The following is a 24,681-nucleotide window of genomic DNA, read 5'->3' as shown; positions in this document are numbered from 1 at the left end:
GCAAGTCAATAGTTCACACATAGTTGCCTTCTGCTGAAACAAAACGTAATTTCACAGATATATGGAGTTACAGAATACATTAGCCACATTCTGATTGGACAATTATAACATAACAATGGATATCAGATGTTTTCGTGTCTTGGGCCCCGTAGCCAGAAGGACATATGCCAAATATGGCTTGGCGTTATCCAATGTCCTGGGCAGTATGACCTTATTGAGATATTATTGCTTTGGTCATCCTCCTGCAGTGGAGACATCTCATCACGTGCATTAGTTATTTGTTCAAAAACCTTGACACTTTTAACACTGAAGTTGGTGTTTTAAATATAATAGATATTAAAATGGTTTTAACCCATCAGTCAGTATCGTGTATCTTAGTATCATGGTTACACTATCATGGTAGTATCATGTCAGTATCATGTTCAGAATCATGGTCAGTACGTGTCATGTCAGTATCATAGAGAAGAAACAATCTGCACTCACTGTAGAAGTCTAAGGGTCGATTCAGACTCGTATAAGGAGCCTAACTTATTTCGGTTCGGCACTAGCTGTCCAGACCCAAATATGTTTTCGAGAGAGCTCGTCCACATCTGGTGCTGCTGGAGCTGCTGCTAACTGGACCTCCAGTCATTCAGCGTGTAGGCACGAGGGCCATTCAGATATGTATCCGCTCATTTATCGGCCACAAACGTTTTCATGCCAAGGACCTCCAATATTTGCAAGAGACTTCGGTACTAACCGTTAAGAAATAAATCATTTCGGGTCGCGAACCGAAATAAGTTAGGCTCCTTATAAGAGTCTGAATCGACCCTAAAGGTGTCAGCAGAGGTATCAATAATACAATTTGCATGTATAAACAGGGCCTATAAAATGAATATATTGGTTCCAGCCCATAGACCCGCCCACTCTCTGAGCGGTTTCTCTCATCAGCTGAGTCTGAAATCAGGCTAGCGAATATAATAAAACTTGGCAATGGTCCATATGTATTTTTATATATTAGAAAGTCCAATGCCTTGTCTTGGTTATATGACAATGGCGCTGTCTTATGAGTGCATCTGGCCAGAAGATGTCTACCCTTCACACAATGTGTCACTCCATAACAATGCAGAAGAGAAACTGTTGCAACAGCACGTTATCTGTTGAACAGTTCAAGTCACCTTAAAGCCTTTACACAAGGGTTAGACAAGATAACTAAACTAAGTAATTTGATTAGAATGATATGGTTTATATATGTATGTTTTGCTCTGCAGATGCTGACCCCCTCAACCCATCCTACGCATTGAGAAGCCACTGATAGACATGCTAATTTACATTCACACCAAAATACTTAAAGATGTGTGGTCATGAATGATTCAGAGCTTTGTACAGAAGTGGCTCATTTCAGGACCCAGCAGGGAGTTCATTGTCTTGCACTGGCCTACTCGGTAACGATGCAACTCAGGAACAATGCCAGTTGGTAAGGCATAGTTGCACCAAGGACTAAGGAATTACATAAAAATTACTCCTGTTCACACGGGTGAAGTGATCATCCGCCTCGAGGGTTTCTGATGAAGATGATGTGGCATTACGCCACAGGATAGGGTGGTCAAATATCATTATTTCACTCCCTATCCAAAGCCTGTATTAAAGAGCTGGAGAGACATCAGACCCCTGTTACTGAACAAACAATCTATAGAAATGATTGCTATCAGAGCATAGAGTTATTTTTTTTTACATTGTTTGAAAAGAAACATTTGTACACATAATAGTAATAATAATAATAATGCTCATCATCATCTCACATCACCACCCACAAAATGCTGAAACCCAACTTCCACCTCCACTTTGAGAAGCCACTGATTTACTTTTGAAAATGTGGGCAAATCTTTCAGAGATTCCTAAAAGGATGTCTTTGAAAGTATTCACTGATCAGGAATGTTTACCTCTCTCATAGTTCTACTATATACCAGAAATATGAATATATTGTCCATGCATGGAGTTCTCATCTGGATTTGGTATGAAGCTTCTTGCCGAGTACAACACAATGAAACAATGCCTCCCCTTCCCCTGCAGGCTGGATCTGTGGAGTCAACCCAATGTATGAGTTGGGGTGTGATTGGGTTGGTGGAGCTGAAACCGTGTGAAAGCACACACAAACAGGTTTGACCATCGTTCTACTTCTAGGCCAGGTCTATCTTCTGTTCTGGGGGGGGGGGGGGGGGGGGCAAAGCTTTGTGATAGAAACTTTGTTATTGTTTTTTTTTTTTACACAAACCACTCCTTATTATTAGCTGATAATAGCAGATCTTCAAGATCACAATACCTTGCGCTGTGAGGCGTTTGAGCTTGTAGATCGGATATTTTCGGCAGAGGTGTGGTGTGGAGGGTAAAAAAGAGCAGACCAGAGCCAATGGTCAAGTTAACTAAGTTATTGAGGGTGGTTAAATTTCAGAAAATACACATTAATATGAACCTATTTATAGAAAAGATGAATTGACACAACGCTGATGACACTCAAACAAGTCTATGAAGCTATCTAAGAAAACGTTTAATCTGCAACGCAATTTTATAAAATACAGCAGGGGTTGGTAACATGTCTGACATATAAAGTGCCATGTTTTCGATGTTCTTAATAGTCAGTGTGCTATATCAACATTAGGTTTAACATGAAACCACATCAAATTATTTTTTCTTTCACATCAGGATGTAATGATTAGCAATAACCTCATCTAAAATTATATCTCCCAGACTCCCTACCCTGTCAGTGTTAGGAGTTTGAATGAATGTTGAATTGTGTGCAGAATGTAGCCTAATGTTTATGTAGATTTTACTTAATTTAATTTAACTTTTTGAATTTATTTTCAAAGAAAAAATCTCTCACACTTATGCCAGTGTGCTAATGATCATCTTCCCTGTGCCAAAATTGGCACCCGTGCCTAAGGTTGCCTATATGCACCTGCAATACATTATATAGTGGGGGTCCCTGCTTCATCGCTCTCTCTCTCTCTCAGCTAAGGGGTCAAAACCTTGATGACCAGAGCAGTGGTCCCAAACATTTTCAAGTCAAAGATCCCAAAATGAATATGTAAGATTTGTGGCAAAATGCGTCCCAAAAATATATTAGCCTATACATTTCAAAATAGCTGGTCTACAAAGACACATCAATGTGACACATTGTGAACTTGTAGGCCGGCTAAGTGGTTCCATTTTACTGGTAAATCGGTGAATCCAAATCAAACTTGAAAAACGTTGATTAAATTTGATTAAATACGTGTCTATTTCAGAACTTCCTTTTAAATGGAATACTACTGTACTTGTACTGTAGCCTACTGTAAGACTTATGTCAACACTGTTAACCCATCAAAACATGTCATTATCATTTCACATTTTAGCGATATAGGCTACTGTATATGCAGTATACAGTGTAATGTAGGATCATCAGTGTGGTAGCCAGCCCACTTACTAGACAATGCAGGGTGTAACATATCTAGGCAGGCAGTCATATGAGGTAGCCTAGTGTTGCCATGCACTTTGAACTTGGGCCAGGTGAGAGAGCTATACACAGTAATAACAGTCATCTGCATGCATGTGTTTGCAAGAAAATATTTGGGTGGAAATTAAAAACTATTTTGAGTGTTCCAGACCATTACTCAATGCAGCTCTTGAAGAAAAACATGAAAAACAGAGCATTTTCCTTTTTTTGTGTGGACTAGAACATTGTACACATTGGCCCATTTTAGATTTTTGTATTGGGATAAAAAATAAATAAAATAAAAAAATACCTTTTTTTAAGAGCTCTTTCCTTTGTCAGTTCCAAATCAACACACAACACATGTGAAAATGAGTTTTCTCCCTTAGAGATAGGGTGAGAAGTTCAGTCACCCGAGAGAGACTTGGAGTAGAACCGCTGCTCCTACGCCAAAAGTAGTCAGCTTAGGTGGTTCGGGCATACGGATGCCTCCTGAGCGTCTTCCTAGGAAGGTCCTCTTTGCACGTCCCACTGGGAGGAGACCCTGTGGCAGACCAAAGACCAGATGGAAGGAATACATGTCCACACTGGCCTGGGAACACCTCAGGATACCCCAGAGCAAGTGGATAAAGTTGCTCAGGAGAGGGAAGAGGAATTCACATTTGGGTCTGTCACCCATGCGACCCGATTTCGGATTGAATACGGATGGGCAGAATAAAAGGACACACACACGCACGCGCACACACACGCACACACACACATACACGTCTAGGTATAGTAATTCCTGTTGAAAGCACTGTATATAAAAACACGGTTATACATTAAAAAACAGTCACGTGCATAGGCCTACTGTTTTTTTGTACATAATTGTCATTTTATTATTTTCCATGGTCAATAAAAAGGTAAAGATTCAGTCCCATGAATTAATATCATTACATCATATTTTTTTCAGTTTCAAAAAAACATAAAATTACAAATCATAATACAAACAAATAGGTTAAGTATACACCATATAAACAAACCCTGACGGTTTTATCGTCAGGTACAGCAACACCCCCCCCCACCCCAAACACCACCCGTACCCCCAACTCTAGCACAAAAGTCATGACAATACATCAGTTAGTATCGGTAATAAAAAAAAAGACAAAAAAAAGACAAAATCCAATAAACGTCCCGTTTAAAAAGCGCTTAAACGTTTACCTACATCGTAAGGGCAACCTTTGACCTCAGACGGTGTGTACAGAATATTAGAGCACTGGTTCTCAACGGTGGGTTCGGGCACCCGACCAGGGGTCCACATAATGGACCCTTAGAGGGTCCGTAACTCTGAGAGTTACTTTGTAGATTGGAGTTCCAGTACAACAGCTTGAGGAACCAAATATAACACGACACCAGTTCTCCAATCACTCAATGGAGGCCGCTGCCATGTACTATTCGGTTTTGAATGGTGTTCTCGGGCTTGATAGTTTACTTCAAACGTTTATATTTCATTTCAAGTCCCTCCGTTTGATATACATTGATATACAACGGACCCGCATGTATTTATTTATTTTAATTATTATTAATCTCAGTCGCCAATCAATCAACACTGTGCAATCTTCTGTGTTAATTTGAAGTCTTGAGAGTGTACAAGACGGGCCCATTTGCACACCCTCAGGATTACAGACCCTGTAAGGGTCCCCAGAGCCTATGTTGAGAAGCAGGGCTTTAGATCTACCAACCAAACCCCCCCCAGCTAACACATACAATGGACATGCATACAGTTTATCAAGTGTCCAAACCCTCTCCTCCAAATAACACACATCAAGAGTCCAAACCTTCTCTCTCCCCCCCCCCCCCCCCCGTTCCCGGAAAACAGACCCTCGTTATAAACAGGTGGCTCGAATGGTTTGGTTTCCCTGACAAAAATGTGAGTTAAACAGGAAAAAACAAGAGGCCCAGTGCGTTAAAATGTGGATTGTTAATTAAAAGCTTGCAATCCGTAACTTTTTTTTTTTGTAAAAATGTTATTTGAATGAAATCTGTATGGTACAGCATGTTTATATATTGAACACCTGTGGTGGTTGTATTGGTCTCCTTTGGTGAGAAAGGAGGACCTCTAGTGGTTTACAGGTGGTATAGCGTGAAGCTCAAAAGCACTTCATATCCTCTGGTCGACATAAAGTTACGGAATGCAGCTTTTTAACCTGGGTGATAATTCTCAGTTAAATTAACATATGTTATAGTTCTATGCTACATTAGAGAAAAGAACATACACTCTCTCTCATCATGGCTCTGTCTCTTCACCAGTTTGGATCGTGGACAGCCCTGTGGCATCGTCAGCAGAGATCTATCGCGGAGGTGCGAGGAGCTGCGAAAACTGACGATCTACAAGCCTTAGGTTCACAAAATTGACCTAAAGCATTTTTTCTTTTCTTTTTAACTAATATGTCTTAAGTGGTTTACCGAACGCTGCTGCTACAACTGGAGGTGATGCAACCAATAGCTGCACCAGACACTTTTGTGTAGATCGGAAGCTGCCGACGCCGTATTGGCTCAGAACTAACCAATCAGAATGGCGAGGTGATGGTAGGCCCACAGAAAGCGTTTTTTATTTATTTTTGTCTAACTGCCAGGGTCTTCCTGTCATGCATGTCTACGGTACCGTACAGACCCACTGGAGCACTCCTCTTCCCTAAGCCGAGTATCGCGTGCCAGCGCTCTTCGGCATCCAGCATTTATTTTGGTGGGAGTGCTCTGGGTGCTTGAAGCAGAAAACAGTTTTCCAACTTTTGGAGACCACAGCTATTCTTAACCACTTGAACCCCAGCACCCCACCAAAAAAGACGATCTCATTGTGAGTGTGTAGATCGGCTATTTTTTGGCGAAGAGATTTGGACCCTTTCTGTTGAAACGGCCCCTAACTGGTTCCTCTAGCTCAGGCCTGCACAGTAGGGCCATTTGTGGGCCGCAGGGGGGTAAAAAATCAAAACAAATTAATAATGGACACCTAGGGTCCTCTACATTGACCTGTCGAAGAGAGGGTCTGTTAGTCAATATTTCTAAAAAGACGCACAAACTTACATAGTAATATCCTAACTACAACTTTGGATGCTTTATACAATAGTGCTGAACTTAAGACCTGCTTTTTGTCATGCTTGTTCTGAATATATATAATTGTGTAATTGATATACTACCACACGTGTAGTGTGTGTGTGTGTGTGTGTGTGTGTGTGTGTGTGTGTGTGTGTGTGTGTGTGTGTGTGTGTGTGTGTGTGTGTGTGTGTGTGGGTGTGTGTGTGTGTGCACACACACGCGTTTGTATTACTATGCTTGTGAGGGTTAAAAAAGTACAGTATAGCAGAATTTGAGACATTGTGAAGGAGCCTTTTCCTAGTACTCACTAGAGAAATGGTCTACAAAAAGAAGTGCAGAAACATTTACAATTCGGAAATGATTCAGGTGGGGGAGAGAGTTAAGATTAGACTTTTAGACAAGAGGTTAGGTTCCTTAGGTTGGCGTTAGAGAGTTATGCTTATTTATACTTATATAAATTAAATTATATATTATAAGTGTGTGTCGGCAATTTTTTTCAGACATTTTCAATGAAGTCCGGAAATGTTGATGTCTTCACAAGTATAGTAATACAAGTGTGTGTGTGTGTGTGTGTGTGTGTGTGTGTGTGTGTGTGTGTGTGTGTGTGTGTGTGTGTGTGTGTGTGTGTGTGTGTGTGTGTGTGTGTGTGTGGTGGAACCTGCACCACACCAACAGTGAGAGGCTCAAGTATGGCTTGGGTCACACGTGAAAGCGTTCTGCCACCCATAGAAGAGCTCTGTGTACATTTAGGGCCAAACAGACAGGAATAAAAAGTAAAAAAAGACAATGAAATAAAATAAAATAAAACTAAGCTTAGCTGGCATGATGTCTTGTTGACAGTGTTTGTTTGCCTTTAAAAAACGTAGAGAGCATTCGAAAGACAGACGGTATGATGGTGGTACCAGTATGGATGCCTGAAGACTATCCATGGTCATACAGTATGTACTGTAGTAATGCCCAGTGTTTTCCAAACTATCAATTTGTTGGGTCACGGAATCGATTTTTATGGGTCACGACTAAATATCAAATAATACAAAATAAAATGTTTCCAACTATTGTTAAATTTTTTGATACGATTAACAAGGCAGAGGAGAATGTGATTAAAAAAAGATGCTAATAAAACAATACATTTCAAACATTTCTTCCAAATAAGTCAAGAAATGTTCAACTAAATTTTAATTCCAGTAATACAAACAATAAAACAATTACTTTTTAAGAAACAGTGAAAATAGCCAATCTATAAGCTTGGCTATTTTCACTATTACCTAAGGTCTTAAGCGATTAATTCATGATGTATTTTTGCTCCCCGTGGAGACATCTTTTGGGTCTCAAGCTGAAAAAGTTTGTAAACACCGTCTTTCCCATTTCTACTTTTCCTACGCAAACTTAATGCATTCCGTTGTCATTAAATCAGCTTAAACTACAATCTGAAATTCTAGTCCCATAAATTACACAAGTACAGTATTTTCTGGACTATAAGGCGCACCTGACTATAAGGCGCACTGTCAATGAATGGTCTATTTTCAAACTGTTTTCATATATAAGGCGCACCTGACTATAAGGCGCACATAATAGACGCTACCGTTACGTTATGCATCCAACAGATGGAGCTGTGCTAAAGGGAATGTCAACGTCAATGAATGATCCATATATAAGGCGCAATGGACTATAAGGCGCACTGTAGTTTTTTGAGAAAATTAAAGGCTTTTAAGTGCGCCTTATAGTCCGGAAAATACGGTACTTGATCAAATCGTGGAAGCTCTGAGCATCAGTCTGGCCATACTGTATGTTCTTACGTGAAAGCCTCTGAGAACAAGCGGTGAATGTCAGTGAAGAGCATACTTGCAAAAAACTCAACGCTAAAACAAATGCTACTGCATAAGACTAAAAAGGCTGATTTGTACTTCGTTAACATGCCACATTGCGAATGGGAAATAGCAGATCTACAACAGCTGTGAGCTTATAGAACCGCTACTTCCGCGTGACTAATAACTGTAAACCGCCCTTAAAAAGGCTGATGGCTGCAACAAATGGTTTCGCGTGGGAGATAGCCTTGGGCGCAGCAAGAGATGATTACGCCATGGAGATATACTTCCTGATCAAACTGTTGGGGGGGGAGGTAAAAAAGTGTCGCATATAAAACTTCATCAGTTTGTTCTGCTGAACATATAGATAAGAGTACCACCTTCCCTACATACATCCAACCAGCAAAGAGCAGCACACAATCCTCCTCTATGCTGTTGTACGTGGCCTTCATTCACATAAAAAAAAGAAAAAAAAAGATGAATGATGAATTTCGATTCTTAACTACATCTGCTACCATCAAGGTGGTGCCACCCCTTCCACCTTTTTTTCTTTTTTCTTCTTCTTTACTTCACTCGGTAAACAATGACAGGCTTCCGAACAAAAGATGTGACCCGCCTACGTAGCATAGTGTGATGATTATCGTCCCAAAACCACCATAATCTGGCTAAAAGAAAACAAAAAGAAGTAGGAGCGGCACCAGGGCCATTTTCATGGCAGCCATATGGACATTATAAATAGTTGTGTAATGTTACTAATGTTAATTAAGACTCTGTTCCATTTTAGCGTAGAAGTCTTTCCAGTGAGCCAACAAAATGCACAACAGCAGCAGTTTATCCAGAATGGAGCAGAGCCTTAAGTGTCTCAGAATCTTTTTCCCAACTACGGAAAGCCTTTCCGAACAGGTAGATTGTATCAGTATCATTGCTAACACCTGTGAAGGAATTATTTATGTCAACATGGCGGCCATGAAAAAAAGAAGAAAAAAGGGCAACTCATTCAATTAACTGCCATAAAGAAACCCTGGTGGATAATATGCTCCAAACGTCTCTCAGGGGCCTGGTTCCATTTCAGCCCAGTCGATGTGTTTCCGCCAAATATTCTTTGTTGGGGGGAGGGGGTATAGGACCGAAGGATACTGGGTAGAGTGGTGCAAGTCAAATGTCTCCCTGCGGCTCTCTTCTTCAGCTCAGTGGTCAATAAAAAGGACATTTTTCTACAGCGCAGGCCCAACGGTGCACCGTGGAGCAAAACCACGGCCAGTGTGGGAAAGAGACCGGCTGGCTTAGCATCACAGACTAGTCCTTTCACTTCTTAAAAAAAAGGTGGTGTAAGTGACATTTTTTTGGTAAAAAAAAAAGAAAAAAAGTATATCCTGAATACAAAAGCTTTAACATTGCTATAGTGTTCAGTAACAGGGTTCTCTCCGTCTCTCCAGCTTTTTAATAAACAGAATATAAATTAACAGATGGGACACCAATTTCAGCCAATCAGGAGAGAGACAAAGTGTTACTTTCCAGTTCCATTATTATTCTTTTTTCACAATCTCACTCGTTTATTCTGTATCCCGATTGGATGCTTTCGTTATCCTGACTTTGACCAAGTATTTTTCTGTTTATTATCAAAATATATAGAGCTATTTTAGCACTTAATGTAACCAAAAGAACATCACTTACTGCACCTGTAACTCACAGTGAAGGAAACCAGCCAGACCCTCACGGATCGAGGGTGGGTTTTTAGTGTTCTGCTTTATTCACGCATCAGCGCACCCACGCATCAGCGCACAGCAGGCGATCACGACGCCATCATTAAAAAATAAATAAAGAATGTAGTAAACGGGGGCTGTAGCTTTTGGACATTTAACATAGGAAAATACCCTGGCAGTCAAGAGGGACATCACTACCAACCGTATGGGGGAGGCCGGTGTGGGGTCACATGCTTGACCAGTGGAATTTCCTCTGGGGGGGGAGGGTTGGTTGTGGGGGGGACTGGTCAAGCCATGGAGGTATTCTCCAAACACACACGCACTCATGCACGTACGCACAAATAAAATAGAAAAGAAAAGAACAGATCTTTTTTCTTTTTGATTCGATAAGTCTCCATACGAGTCCTCCACACATGCAGTTTGTTCAGAGGTCTGATAAATGTCTTTATCAGGAAAGTCCTTCATTATTTTCCTTAAATATTCACAACTCATACGTGCGTAAACATACACACCTGTTTGTTCCATGGAGATATGGATAAAACACTCAAAACACGTACATAAATGCGCACAAGCGCTCAACCGCACACGTGCACACACATACATACACACACGCGGCTCTTTTCGACTACGAGCGGTTAACCCAGAACATTCAGAACCTGTGATGTTCTGTGAACCCTAACCCTTTTTTTCTACGTTTATATTTAAAAGAAACTCATAAAAAAGCAACCTGTCTGCAATCTACAAGCTCGACAACGTCTCGGCGCAACACCTTGCGAGCTTGCAGTTCAGCTAGTTTTTTTTTTTCTTTTTTCTAGAAACATCTTGAAAGTATACGTTGTTGTGTGAGTTTCTGGGTTTACCCAGAAGAACACAGGGTTACATATTAGTACCACCACCACCTTCTGAAAGCAAAAGGTCCCCCAATTAATTAGGTTCCGGAAAACCCTGATCTGAAAAAGGAGCCGAAGGCGGCTACGAAATGTGTTTCGTGGCACGACGGCGGTGCACTCGAGTTCCTCGGTAGTCGGAAAGAGCCGTCGCTTCCACCCGTACAGGTGAGGTATTTCTTCAGGCGTGTTGGGCGGCCAGGTCCTGGTTGATGAAGCGCCGTAGCCTCTCCAGGTACTGGCTGTAGAGCTCGATGTCGTTGTGACCTGCGCCCTCCACCCAGAGGGGCTCCACCGCCTTGGGGCAGCGCTCGAACAGCGCCAGGCCGTGGGAGAAGTCGATGACCTCGTCCTCCGTGCCGTGGATGATCAGCACCGGGGAGGGGATCTTCGACACCTTCTCTATGCTGTGGAGGGGAACACGGGTTGGGAGGAAGCACAATCAGTGCGAGTGTAGCAAGTTTAAAGAGACTAGTCCTTGCCCGTTCTAATTTATATGCTCTAAATTATGTGCAGTTTGGGTTATGGGGTGTGCACAGTATATGAGGGATTGAATGTAAGAGTCTCAGAAGTAATGTTGGAGAAACCAGACATATCAGTGATGTCAGTCATCTCCAAATGTGGGCACTGTTTAGTATCAGTGATGTTAGCATGCGTATATACAGTATCAGACAGACATCAGACAGAGCTAGAGACATTTGGTTGTTTATTAGTAGGATATTTCACATTCAAACATTTTTGGGTTCATTTTAAAAAGGTGATTTCTTTTCTTTGCTAAAAAAAAAGTTTTAAATAGCTCTATATTCTCATAGTAGTCATTGCGAGTGTTTGTTCAGTAACAGGAGTCTCCATGTCTCTCCAGAAAATAAATGCTCAGGTCAGGATACCTATTTTATTCAATCAGCATAGAGAACTCAGACAGGATACAGATTATTCTTATTTCCTTTTGGCTTTTCCCTTCAGGGGTCACCACAGCAAATCGTCTGCCTCCAGGCTCCAGCTCACCCTGTCCTCCGCCTCCTCCTCTTTCACTCCAACAATGAATGAGACAATGAGCCGGTGTGTAGAGAGGGACGGGGTGTGAGAATCAGTTGAATCGATTGTGACGTCATTGAGCATTGAAAAATCAATAAGGTTTAGTCTTATTATCAATTCTCTTATGGATTATAGCAGGGACCTGACCTGATCATCATCTGGTCATGTCACTGAAATCAAATCACTGCCACAAACATTATGTGGTTAAAGTAAAGCTTTTGACTTCCGCTGAATTTCGTGCCAAATGGCGGTAAAAACAAGGGACACGAATGTAATGGCTTGCATGCAAAATATAGATTCAATTGTGAGCATCAGTTGAAGACAATATACTCTACCTCTGATTGCATGCCAACTACCAACAATAGAAAAGGATCGATAGTGGGATAGATAAGGAATCAGATTGATAAGGAGATTGAAATGGATCCAAATATAATGATCCCGATCTGGTGGATTTTAAACTAGGGATTCAGCTTGTTAAAGAAATGATTATTTTGAGACTGAGTATAAGACTTAAAGGCTAGGGTTCCAGTAACAGGAGTCTCCCTGTCTCTCCAGCTCTTTAATAAACTGAAAACACAAAACGCATGTTCCGGTAGGTGACACAATTTCAGCCAATCAGAAGAGAGTACCCATTTTTATTGTGTTCCTATTCCAATTTTGTCTACTCGTTTTTTTTGTCATCACTTCCAATTTCACTTGTTTAATATGTATCCTCCACTCTATTCTAGAATAATGTTTATTTTCTGGTTAATAAAGAGCTGGGGAGACATGGAGACTCCCGTTACTGAACAAACACTCTATATAGCAATGATTACTATCAGAATATAGAGCTATTGAACACTTATTTTAACCAGAGAAAATCCCTTACCCTACCTTTAAACATGGGTCTGGAAATTATATAATTGATCATGCGATGAAAACAGCAGATCAGCGAAGAGATTGGGTAGAGGGGTACAGTATTAGACCCTTAGTGTCTGATGATCAACTAAACATGAAGGGTTTAAGTGTTTTTTTTATTAATTTTTTATATATGTTTACATGATGGCGGAGGGTCGAGCTCTTCACGGGGCCCCCGATTCCGAAATTACCCTAATACCCGAGAGACCCGTACGGGTTTCGGACACTGTTGTATCATCATCACACAGGGCGTGGTCGCAATCGTCCGCATTTCCTCTTAACACGGGGCTGTCAATCATTATGTGTCACAAGTCCAAGAAGATTTTTTTTGCAAACTGTTAATAAAGCAATCAATCAGCATGTGTGTGTGTGTGTGTGTGTGTGTGTGTGTGTGTGTGTGTGTGTGTGTGTGTGTGTGTGTGTGTGTGTTATAGAAAATAGCCTAAAGCATTCCTTTCTCCCTGGGTTTTGTTTCAAAGCTAATATTATAGCGTAGATTCCATGACAACCAGCAGCATAGGACAATAATAAGCCTACATTACACAATAAAACGTTTGTACCTCCGCTCTGACTTCTGACAGTGCCCTGTCAATCAGTGAGAGAGCGCAGTGCACAGCGTGGACTTTGCACATGAAAAGGCAAAGGCACGCACTGTAAAAATCATTAAATGGTCGGGTCTGTCGGAATCTTGAAAATAATCGGATTTCGGGACAAATTTCACATTGGCTACGATTGCCTTCTAAAGTTATGCGACCTGACGGTCGCTTATCTCCCTATTAGGGTGTCTTACTGGTGTAATAATTGTGACAGGCCTGTGAGTGAGTGTGTGTGTGTGTGTGTGTGTGTGTGTGTGTGTGTGTGTGTGTGTGTGTGTGTGTGTGTGTGTGTGTGTGTGTGTGTGTGTGTGTGTGTGTCTTACTTGGGGAAGGCGTCAAAGCAGTACGTCTTCTTAGTGTCAGGGAAGGCCACTCTCATGCCAGAGGTCAGAGGTGAGTGGAGGACCACGGCGGCGCACTCGAACCGCGATGCCAGGTCCACGGTGGGCACCGTGCCAATGCTCTGCCCGTACAGGATGATGTTCTCTGGGCTGATGCCATATCTGAAACACACGCACAAACACGCTTAGCAACTGTGAGTAGGGCTGTCACGATTATGACGTGTTACATGACGATTAATTGTCACTCAAATATTTACGATTCAATTGTGTTTTTGTCGTTGACAATTACATTTTTGTTTGGCTTTTTGGCTTTGAAGTTGTACATGGCAGACATGACACAGATACAAAGAAATTACTGACATCTGACAACGTTAAAAAGAACATTGACAGTGGAAATAGCCAATCTACAAGGTCACAACACTTCACATCACAGCGCGTTGTGAGCTTGAAGATCTGCTAGTTCCACATTTTTTGAAAATGTTTTGAAAACATGGAAACAGTTATGACAAAATAATTGGAATTATGACAAATAATTGTGATTGGACGATTATGTAATAATTGTGACAGGCCTACAGTAACTGTGAGCTTTGAAAACACATGAAACAAGGGAGAGTGATCAATCGCGAAGTTGCGGGGAAGCTCTGCCGTTCCCGAACACTTCTTACCTTTTGTGAACATCCTATCCAAAAAGTAAATGGTCCCGTGCAGGTCTCTCAGGTGTTTACTTCTCAAGCGTGGAAGAAAATCGAAGCAGCGTGTTGAAATAAAGAGTTTAAATCGCTCATTTTGTCAGCCGGTGTAATATTTTCCCCACTCTTATTCGTTGTGTCTATACCATGTGACCAGGGGAGGTAGTAATGTTTCCTATGTGGCCGCAACTTCCGGAATGTCTAAAAAACAGGGCACCGGCTGATAAAATGAGCGATTTAAACTCTTTATTTCAGCAGAAGAAGTAAAGAAGTAAACACCTGAGTAGGGTTGGGGACGGTAACCGCCGTACCGCCGTAAAAAACAAACAAAAAAAAGTATATTTTTTATTGGAAAACAAGCGAGTTTTAAAACAGGGGAGAAGCGAGGACCGCATGCGCTCCATGCCGCTCTGCTCTGGGCCGTGTACCACATGTTTGGAAGCCACATACGTCACGCGGAGACAGACCTTCAAAGCCTGGGCAGGCAAGCCTCGTAGAGGAGTACAGAGCAGAGCAGCGTAAACCTTCTCTGTAATCCACACGACACAAGGATGTTAATACATACCTTGTGTTGTGGCATATCTTTTTTTATTCATACGGATTACTGGCGGAGCGCGGGCCGCGTGGACTAAAACCGAAAATGAAACTATTTTACTTTTTCCACCGCGTCGCGCGTTGTGCCCCGTCCGGTGGCGCGTCGGCGATTTTATAACCTTTTCTGTCAAGTCTTGTAACTAAAACCTGTATATAGCAGCACTCAATCACTGCGATTTGAGAGTTGAGACGTGACGTGAGTTTACAGAATCACTGTACACGATCTGACTACCCGTCCTCTTCTGGTTTGTTCACACAGTTGTTTGTGTCTGAAAAGCCCAAGTAGCTAGCCTATGTTACTATGGTAACCCGACAGTGCAGATCTAAAAGCTCAGAACGCGTCGCGGATGCGATGTGTTGTGAGCTTGTAGATCTGCTCCTTTCAAAGCCAGACCCACTGTGCTGTGCGGAGAAGTATAACTCGGGCAGTCAGGCTGTGGAGAGGCGACTTTTGGGAAGATGATTGCAATATTTTGGCTTATCGCCGAACCTTAATACATAGATACGGGGGTGCGGTAATTACCGCAGTACCGGCGGTAAATGGGAAGACGGTAATCGCGGTAACAAAATGTCGATACCCCCCCAGGCCTACACCTGAGAGACCTGCATGGGACCTTTACTTTTTGGATAGGATGTACACAAAAGTTAAGAAGCTTCCCCACAACTTCGCGATTGTGGATGACAAGAGTGAGAAACCTCATCTCAGATTCACACACACACACACACACACACACACACACACACACACACACACACACACACACACACACACACACACACACACACACACACACACACACACACACACACACACACACACACACACACACACACACACACACACACACACACACACACAGAGAGAAATGCACACACAGAAAAAGAGAGATTGAGACAGACAGACAGACAGACAGACAGACAGACAAGAGACAGAGAGAGTAGAAGCCACCTTTCATCAGGTAATGGGGGTTAGGGTCTGCTGCTCACCTGGAGCGCAGAGCGTGCCAGGCAGCGTCTATGTCTGCGTAGAGGTTCTTCTCGGAGGGCTTTCCGGTGCTCACGCCGTAGCCCGAGTAGTCATAGGAGAAGATGTTACAGTTGATGCGCGTTCCCAGGCCGATGTAGAAGCTGCTCATCTGGCCCAGGTCCACAGCGTTGCCGTGGGAGAAGAGCACTGTGAACCTGGAAGAAGAAGAGAGGAGAGGTGGTCAGGGTACGAGGTAGCCTCGCGTAGCCAGACAACTATTCCGCCATACCTGAATGTTATAACGAGTAGTGTTTCCCAAAGTGGGTGCCGCAGTCCAGGCGCGCCGCAGAATAATCTGATAATATTTGGAATTCATCAATATCACTTCACTATGGTTAGTAAAACAGACCTGGTTTGCACTGTACTTGATGAGCTCTTTTTCCATCTATGCCCAACTCTCTTCACGAAAAATAGCAGATCTACAAGCCTGTAGATTGGCTATTTTTGGTGAACCTTCCCCCCAGGATAGGGATGCTGGGGTTCAAGTGGTATAAAGTTAATTTCAGTCAGCTCTGATGGAAAGAGATATTTCTCTGTGACAGCCTTTATCTCAGGTGACTGTCAGAGCTTCCGTGACATACCACTGCTAGTCTGCTACTTAACTATCTCGGAAGGGAGTCTTAATAATATATATATATATATATATATATAATTATATATATATTATTTATTTTATTTATTTTTCTGCGTTAAAAGATCATATGTCAAACCCTCCCATGTCTCGTCACTACAAGTAGTGTTATTTGCTGCAATTTCCAGATAAATGATCTTGTAACATTAAACCTCTAGTTTTATAGTAATACTGGAACCTGGGAGGTACCATGGTTGAATCCAGACAGTATCAATGCATATAGATATGTATGTAGGTAATTTTACAGTACATTGACATTCTAGTTTGTGCTAAACTCTCCAAAACTGCCTACTGCATCTTTAATTCAGCTGTTGGGAGATTGGATTTCAGATTGGAAATAAGCATAACTATTATGAACAAAATGTTGACATAATGACATTCAATACGGACACACTATCTCCAAAGGTCCAGTACACATTACGGTGTTTAGTAACAGAACATTAATTTACAAGCTATAGATGGAATATCGATCAAATACATTCTCTGAAATGCATGACGGTACAGAATGTTGGCCTTCCGGCAGGAGTGCCGCTTAAGATCGTCAAGGTCAAGGTCAAGCCAGACATAAACAAACAGTGGAAGTGAGCGCTTATAGTTCATTTGTTGGTATAAGGAGAACCAACGGTTCACCAGCCACGTGCCACATAGGTAGGGCAGGAGCCTATCTCCCGTTTCTTTAGCGTGAGGGCGGCTTGATGTACAAGCAGTACACCCACTGGACATGATGTACAAGTACACCCCCTGGATGTGACGCTACTACTTTATCTCACAGGGGCCGTACCCCCAATCTGACCCTTGATGCTGAGTGCCAAGCAGGGAGGCATTGGGTCCCATTTGTATATTCTTTGGAATGACTCAGCCAGGGATTGAACCCCAGACCTCCTAATCTCCGGGCAGACACTCAAACCACAATACAAGGCCACAGAGCTGGTAGTTAGGTTAATAGTTCATGTGTTATGGTGCCATTAGGGGCTTGGTGGGTACTGGGTAGGTTAACTCTTTTACTGCTACACTAAGGATTTAAGGATGTCTCAAACTGCCATCAAAGTAGCTTTTACAAAAGTATCTTTTGTAAAATACAGGCGTATTTGTCATCGAGCCAAACTGCCCGCAGGGGGCAGCCATTTGCAATGAACGAGGCTCACAAATGTCCCTCACTCGCACCAGTAGTTTAGAGCATAGAAATAGAGGAACTAGATCCAGGCATAGAAAACGATCAGAAAAGTGATTCCGCCGCCATTGTTGTTTATGTGTGGTCGAGATTTGAGACCAGTGTTATGGGAGCTGTTTCTACTGAAGACACCCGCGCCACCCCCCCATCTGCACACAGTGCTCAGACAGGGTAAAGAACGGACGAACGAACGGCTGCTCATTCATGGCTGTGCGCTACTTGAATAATCAGGGAGCATGCTTGTTCATAGCAGTAAAAGAGTTAATAGTTCATGTATTATGGTGCTATTAGGGGCTTGGTTGGTAGATTAACAGTTCATGTGTTATGGTGCTATTAGGGGCTTGGTGGGTAGGTTAAAAGTTCATGTGTTTTGTGTTATGGTGCTATTAGGGGCTTGGCAGTGTGTCTCACCTGGCGTTGGGGGCACAGCGGATGTACATGCAGCCCACCCGGTTCCCCCGGCTGGACCTGGTCAGGAACACGTCGGTGACGTCCAGCTCCCTCTGAGAGTACTGGAACTCCGCCCTCTCCGTCAGGTGCAGCTTCCACCGGCCCTCTGCGGCGCCCGTACCTCCTCCTCCTCCTCCACCACCTCCTCCCCTGTCTCCTGCAGCTCCGCCTGCACCTCCAGCTGCGCTACCGCCGCCAGCTCCTGCCGCTCCTCCGCCGCCGCCCAGCCGGGAGCGCAGCCCCGGTGCTCCCAGAGACGGCACACTCGCCCCAGAGCCTCCAGTGCCCCCCGTGGTGGTGGTGGCGGCTCCGGCCCCGGCGCCTGCGTCCGGGTCGGGCACCAGGGCGTAGGTGGGCTCCGGAGGGAGGAAGGCTAGCTTGGCCGCGATGCGGCTGGGGCACGGCGGGCAGCAGAAGAGGCAGCACAGCTCACGGATGGACAGGCCGTTCATCTTCGACTGGAGGACGAGAAAAGACGACGTGGGAGTCACACAGACCAATAGATCAGGAATTGTCATTCAACTAAAAAAAGTCTAAACTAGGGCTGTCACGATTTCTAATCGAATCGAACCGAAAATTGACGTTCGATTCAGTAAATCAAAATCACAACCATAATTGCAATTCACTTCCGCACATGAAAATGTCAGTTGTTAGGGCATAAAACCCAAAGTTTATATTGTTTATGTTAAACCTTTTGTTATTCTCAATCTCATTTGTTATTATATTAATAAAAGTGACTTATTGAGAAAGTGTTTTTCAAGACAATAGCCTAAAGTTATAGTCATATCGCTCTGTGGTGAAAAGAGGAGGTTTAAAAATAGTATATCCTATATTGCATAAAAAGAAATCGAATCGAATCGTGACCTTAGAATCGTAAATTAAATTGAATCATGGATTAGATTAGGCATATTGTGACAGCCCTAGTCTAAACCAGTGGATCTTCTCAATCTTTTTTTTTTTTTTGTATTTATTTCATGGACCCCCGTAACTCTCAGAGTTACAGACCCGTTAATGGTCCACGTGGTTCCTTCCCAACTAGGAATATTTTAGCTGGGTTCTCTCACCCTCCATGAGAACCAGTGGACCATTAACGGGTCATGAGAACCTGGATTATTTTGGAGAGAGACAGTTCCTCTTTGAAGATCTACTGTATGAATAGCTATTAGCGCGTCTTGGAACTGATAAGCAGTAGTAGCCAAATTAAATCCCACCATTTGGCATTTGGTTCCTACTTGTACCAGAATTTCAATAACCCAGATAACCTGGATGTTGACACAACTGAGGCACACGGCTGAGCCGAGTCAATATTCTCCAGTGTCGTCTCTTAACGTTCAGTGGTTCTCAAAGTGGAATCTTGGGATCTGGGGACTTGGGGAGGTTCCAGGGGGTCCCCAGCTAAATTAGCACAGATTCATTTCAGTTTTATGTCTGTGTAATACACAGTATGAGTACGGTATGGTATCATAGGGATATTCAGGTGCATGGGATTACAGTACAATAAAGACATTTAGACAGTTGTAGGATAATGCTCTTAATCTAACAACTCATGGAATAAAGCAAAAATACAAGAATGTCATGACTGAAAATGTAATGATGTTTAGGTTTATCATATAGCCAACAAGTTGAATAAGATTGAGGTGTTAACCTTTGCTTTTATGAAATATCAGAGACCATTCATGTTTTAATATGGAAGATGCTTCTGAACAAGAGCCAGTGGTGCAATGGTGATTCAGTGTTTGGGGGGTCGCGAACGTGGCTCAACACCTACTACACAGGCCTATTGATATGCATATAGGCTTGTTTCTTTGTTAAAACAGTTGTCGAGGTGTGAACTTTGGGGGGTGCGAGACCCCGGCTCAGAAAAGATATGGGTCGTCGGGGGCGTGCGACCCAAGACTACGGCAACAAAATCTGAACATGTATAGTATTCCATTGCTAGTTTGACCAAAACTGATATATATTATATATATATATATATATTTTTTTTTCTGTGTGCGACATGTGCCACATAAGACATGATGGCTTGTATGGACTCAAATGACTGAAATCAGCCGTGGCGAGTGACGACTGAGAACTTTAATCGATGAACAACTAAATGTTAACAAATGGGGGTCCGCAGCCTACAGTAACACACATCGATTTGGGGTTCTTTGACATGAAAGTGTTTTAGATCCGCTGGACTACATCCCATCACATACTACAGACCAAAACACACATACTATATCACCAAAACACAGAACACCAAATAGTCTAGAATGGCCTTCTATTGAGCTACAGTCCACTGTTACGTTGCTATGATCAGTGGTTCTCGAGAGGGTCACAGACCAGGGGTCCTTGAGGGGGTTCCAGGTGGTCTCTCTCCAGCTAAATACCACCCTTATTATACACAGGCTATTTAAAAATAGCTGATCTCCAAGCCCACAGCTTGTAGATCTGCTATTTTCAAAACAAGTGTATTTATTTATTTTTTGACACAAATATTGTACGCATTCATGTATGTCAAATATTGTCAGGTGGGGATGGTCCGTGGCTAAATACATATTAATCAGAGCCATCTATTGGAGAGTGGCGCCATTGCGGGGGCAGAAAACAGTGCCAGTCATGTGGCTCATGTAACTCGAAATAGTGGCAAATTCCCATAGACTCCACTATTCCCAAAATGAACTACTCCTTTCAGTGTAGGCTACTATAATGTGATGTAAATGGTGCCATGGCATTGGTTCGACATGTCATTGTTCCTACATCCCATTTGTCAGAATCTGGTGAATGTTAACCTGGTGAAAATACTATGCCTAAACCTAACCTCAGTAAAACTATGGCTGACTGACTGACTGGCTGGCTGACTGACTGACTGACTGACTGACTGCTCTTCTCTCACTTTGAGATAACTCTTTATATTTTAACTGCAATGATGAGCCTACACAACTAAGAATTTTACCCACATTACTTGTAATGTGACAATAAAGACTGATTCTGATCCTGAAGTGACTGACTGACTGACTGACTGACTGACTGACTGACTGACTGACTACATAGAAGACAAAGGGAACTTGGATCAGAATGGATGTTGAGTGAGTGATGTTTACATCCCAGGCTGCTACAGATGACACTTCATCTGTGATGGTGACTCACTGATGTGATGTGGGACATGGATGATAGGAGGGATGTCTGGACTGGTACCCAGTACCACCCACTCCTCCCCCATCTCTCTCTCTCTCTCTCTCTCTCTCACACACACACACACACACACACACACACACACAGCAAGAGCTAGCTTCGCTAATATAAGCAGCATCACATCAATTTTTACAACCTTCAACAACAGTCAGCTAGTTCACAAAATAAAATGCTGGGGTTGTTGTCTTCAACCAACCAACCAACCATTACAAAAATTAAAATAATAGTGACGTATAGAATACAGACATTATTATGGATGGCCAACGTTAAGCCTATTAATTGGACGGACATCAACAACAACATTTGACGTCTCTTTGTTGTTATTCGTGTGGTGGGGATTGCGTTAAGACAATACATTCGATATGGATTGTCTTGTTCCTCTTTATTTTTTTAAGCAGTAGCAAACTCATATTGTTTAAGACAGTATGTGGCGTTTACGGTTTTAGTATCCAAATATGAACCAAATAACGAGATATCGACAAAGCAAATTGAGGCGAGCTGGTGACTGACGGCTTGTTATGTTATCATGTTATGTCAGGTGCATATGAATTATTATTAGAATGTCGGAGAAGATTTTCTGCCTCCGTTTCTTTCTGTATTGTCGGCTAGCGGCTAATATGTGTAAGACTATCGACCAGCTAACTATTAGCTCGGCGGCTAGCCCCCCCACGTATAAGATAGCTGATCTACAAACTCCACTACACGTAGATCCGCGACCCCGCTGTGAGCTTGTAGATCACAGCGAGCTTGTAAATCGCCCGTCAACCCTAGATAAGAAATCAACTGCGTTTTTCAGCTCACACATCCCGTCTTGAACGGATACGGAAACGGCATGTGCGCATGTGTTGTGTATGGGTGCAAATGACCGGATACAGTAGAGCGGACACTAGGCGACTATTTGTGCTGAGCTGGAAATAAGAACCAACAGCGCTTTCGGCGGATGCTACTAACGTTAAGCCCATGAACCAAGCTCCGTTCCGCAAGCAGCACTAACGTTTCCTGTTTTGGAGTGGGCAACACTAAGGCCTTCAAAATAAGGTAATCCTAACTAATGTTTTTTTTTCTCCTTTTTTTTAAAGACAAATGTATTTTACATTTTAAAAATACATGCATGCTACATGTCTTTGTACTAACCTCGCATCACCAGGCTTTCCGCTGGGGGAAAGCCTGGTCTTCGTTTACTAAACGGGCCGTTTGATCCGGTCGGGAGCGGAAGAGCTCCTACGTTTTTCTGTAGTCCAAAACGGACTACACTTTGGCCGGATACAACGACCGGAAACAGTTTCAACCCAGTTAGCGCATGCGCAAGTAGTTAGTGCATGCGCAAGTACGGGTTAAAACCTGGTTAAAACTGTTTCCGGTCGTTGTTTCCGGCCAAAGTGTAGTCCGTTTTGGACTACAGAAAAACGTAGGAGCCCTTCCGCTCCCGACCGGATCAAAAGCCCGAAATTGGAAGCCAGCCCAGGCTATCTTTGTACTAGTATAAAGTATCCCTAGCACACTTTCCAGGTGACATTCGTGTAGTAAATCCCCAAAGGGCAGAGTTTAATGTTGTTTTATAAATGGTTTCCATAAAAACATAAAATAAAATTAAACAAACAAGAAAAATGTTTAACATAGTACATACATGCATTGGATACACAGTATAAACAATATAGGACAAAGATATTAGAGTGAGTGAGTGAGTGAGTGAGTGAGTGAGTGAGTGAGTGTGTGTGTGTGTGTGTCAGGGTTGTCAACATTGGACGCTCAGAATCCAGGAGATTATTTTTTTGGGGGGTGCGCGGAACTCCCCTACCGGGGTCTGGGGGTCCTCTCCCCAAAACCTCTTAACAGATAGACCTATATATATTTTCCTGTGTTCTGTTGAATTTTGTGCATGTTCGATACTTTTATCAGGCTTGCTTTACTAGCACTGGTACAATTTTAGCCTTAATAATGACTTCTCATCTTTAAGTCATTACAAGTATAATTATGATCTTTCTTGCATGCATTGCCCCCAACCCTAAAGCGGGGCGTCTGGGGGTCCTCCCCCCGAAAAAATTTAACATAGTAGATGTAATTTCCTGTGTTCTGGTGAATTTTGTGCATGTTTTATACGCATGTATTGATGACTGAACCAAAGGACATCTTTAATGATGACTTCTAATATTTAAGTCATTACTTAAGTGAATATGTGTGTGATGTTTCTTGCATTCATTGCCCCACCCCTAAAGCGGGGGGTCTGGGGGTCCTCCCCCAGAAAAAAATGTACATAGTAGATGTAATTTCCTGTGTTCTGGTGAATTTTGGGAGTTTGATACAAAATCCAGGAGAAATCCAGGAGATTTGCCAATCCAGGAGACTCCCAGGAGAGGGGTTCAAAATCCAGGAGACTCCTGGGAAATCCAGGAGAGTTGACAAGCCTGGTGTGTGTGTGTGTGTGTGTGTGTGTGTGTGTGTGTGTGTGTGTGTGTGTGTGTGTGTGTGTGTGTGTAAATAAGCTTAGTCTTTTCATGGATCTCCTTTTAATAGACCTTGTACCAGTGAACTGTACCGTCATGAAACTGTACCTTTTCCTATGCAAACTTCTAATAAAGTCTTCAATCAATCAATGTGTGTGTGTGTGTGTGTGTGTGTGTGTGTGCGTGTGTGTATGCGCGCGCGACGTTTTTTAATGGCTTCAGGGCCGGGGCCCTCTTATTCTGAAGAAATCGGCCACCGGAAGTCTTAGTGCTGCTGGCTTAGTGCTGCTGACAGAACATAGCTCACAAACCAAAGCTAAAGCTAAGCTAAGCGGCTAGCGTTGAGTCGAGTCTAGCCTAGCTTAGCATGGAGGCTAACAACTCACCAGTCCAGGGAGGATATGCGGAGTAGACAGAGAGACAAGCAGCGGCAGCAGAGGTGAAGGTAGCAGACGTCCCTGTGTGTTGACATGGATGTTGTTTAGGTCTCAGTGTAATACGTATTATAATATATATGTATGTGTGTGTGTTAGCTCTGGATGCTAGCTGTGTGCTAGGCTAGCTCACATTCCATCCAACACAACCAACCAACTGGAGGTTTTTTGTTTTGTTTTTTTGGTCCACCGAGTGACTCTACTCTACTCCACCCGGAAGTGGCGTAAAAGGGCATGGGCGTGGCTTCCAAATCAGCTGGCGATGAATGACGTTTAA

General features: G+C 42.8%; 2 protein-coding genes across 3 annotated transcripts in view; one reads left to right on the top strand and one right to left on the bottom strand.

The window, feature by feature from the left end:
- Positions 1-24,681, top strand: part of LOC308285878 (histone H1-like) — a gene marked incomplete at both ends in the record, with an annotated part of 500,380 nt that overhangs the window by 19,712 nt on the left and 455,987 nt on the right. The window lies entirely within an intron of this gene.
- LOC308285871 (alpha/beta hydrolase domain-containing protein 17A-like) lies at positions 5,308-24,541 on the bottom strand. The gene is made up of 5 exons (XM_080726759.1): positions 24,357-24,541; positions 18,311-18,807; positions 16,058-16,252; positions 13,770-13,949; positions 5,308-11,325 (listed from the first exon to the last, which is right to left on the bottom strand). The coding sequence occupies exons 2-5, from the start codon at positions 18,799-18,801 to the stop codon at positions 11,100-11,102; spliced, it is 1,092 nt and encodes a 363-aa protein (XP_080582885.1). The 5' UTR covers positions 18,802-18,807; positions 24,357-24,541; the 3' UTR covers positions 5,308-11,099.

The sequence above is a fragment of the Nannobrachium achirus genome (genome assembly GCF_963921795.1).
Source record: "Nannobrachium achirus genome assembly, chromosome: 5".
NCBI lineage: Eukaryota > Metazoa > Chordata > Actinopteri > Myctophiformes > Myctophidae > Nannobrachium > Nannobrachium achirus.
This window is presented reverse-complemented; position numbering and strand designations above follow the sequence as displayed.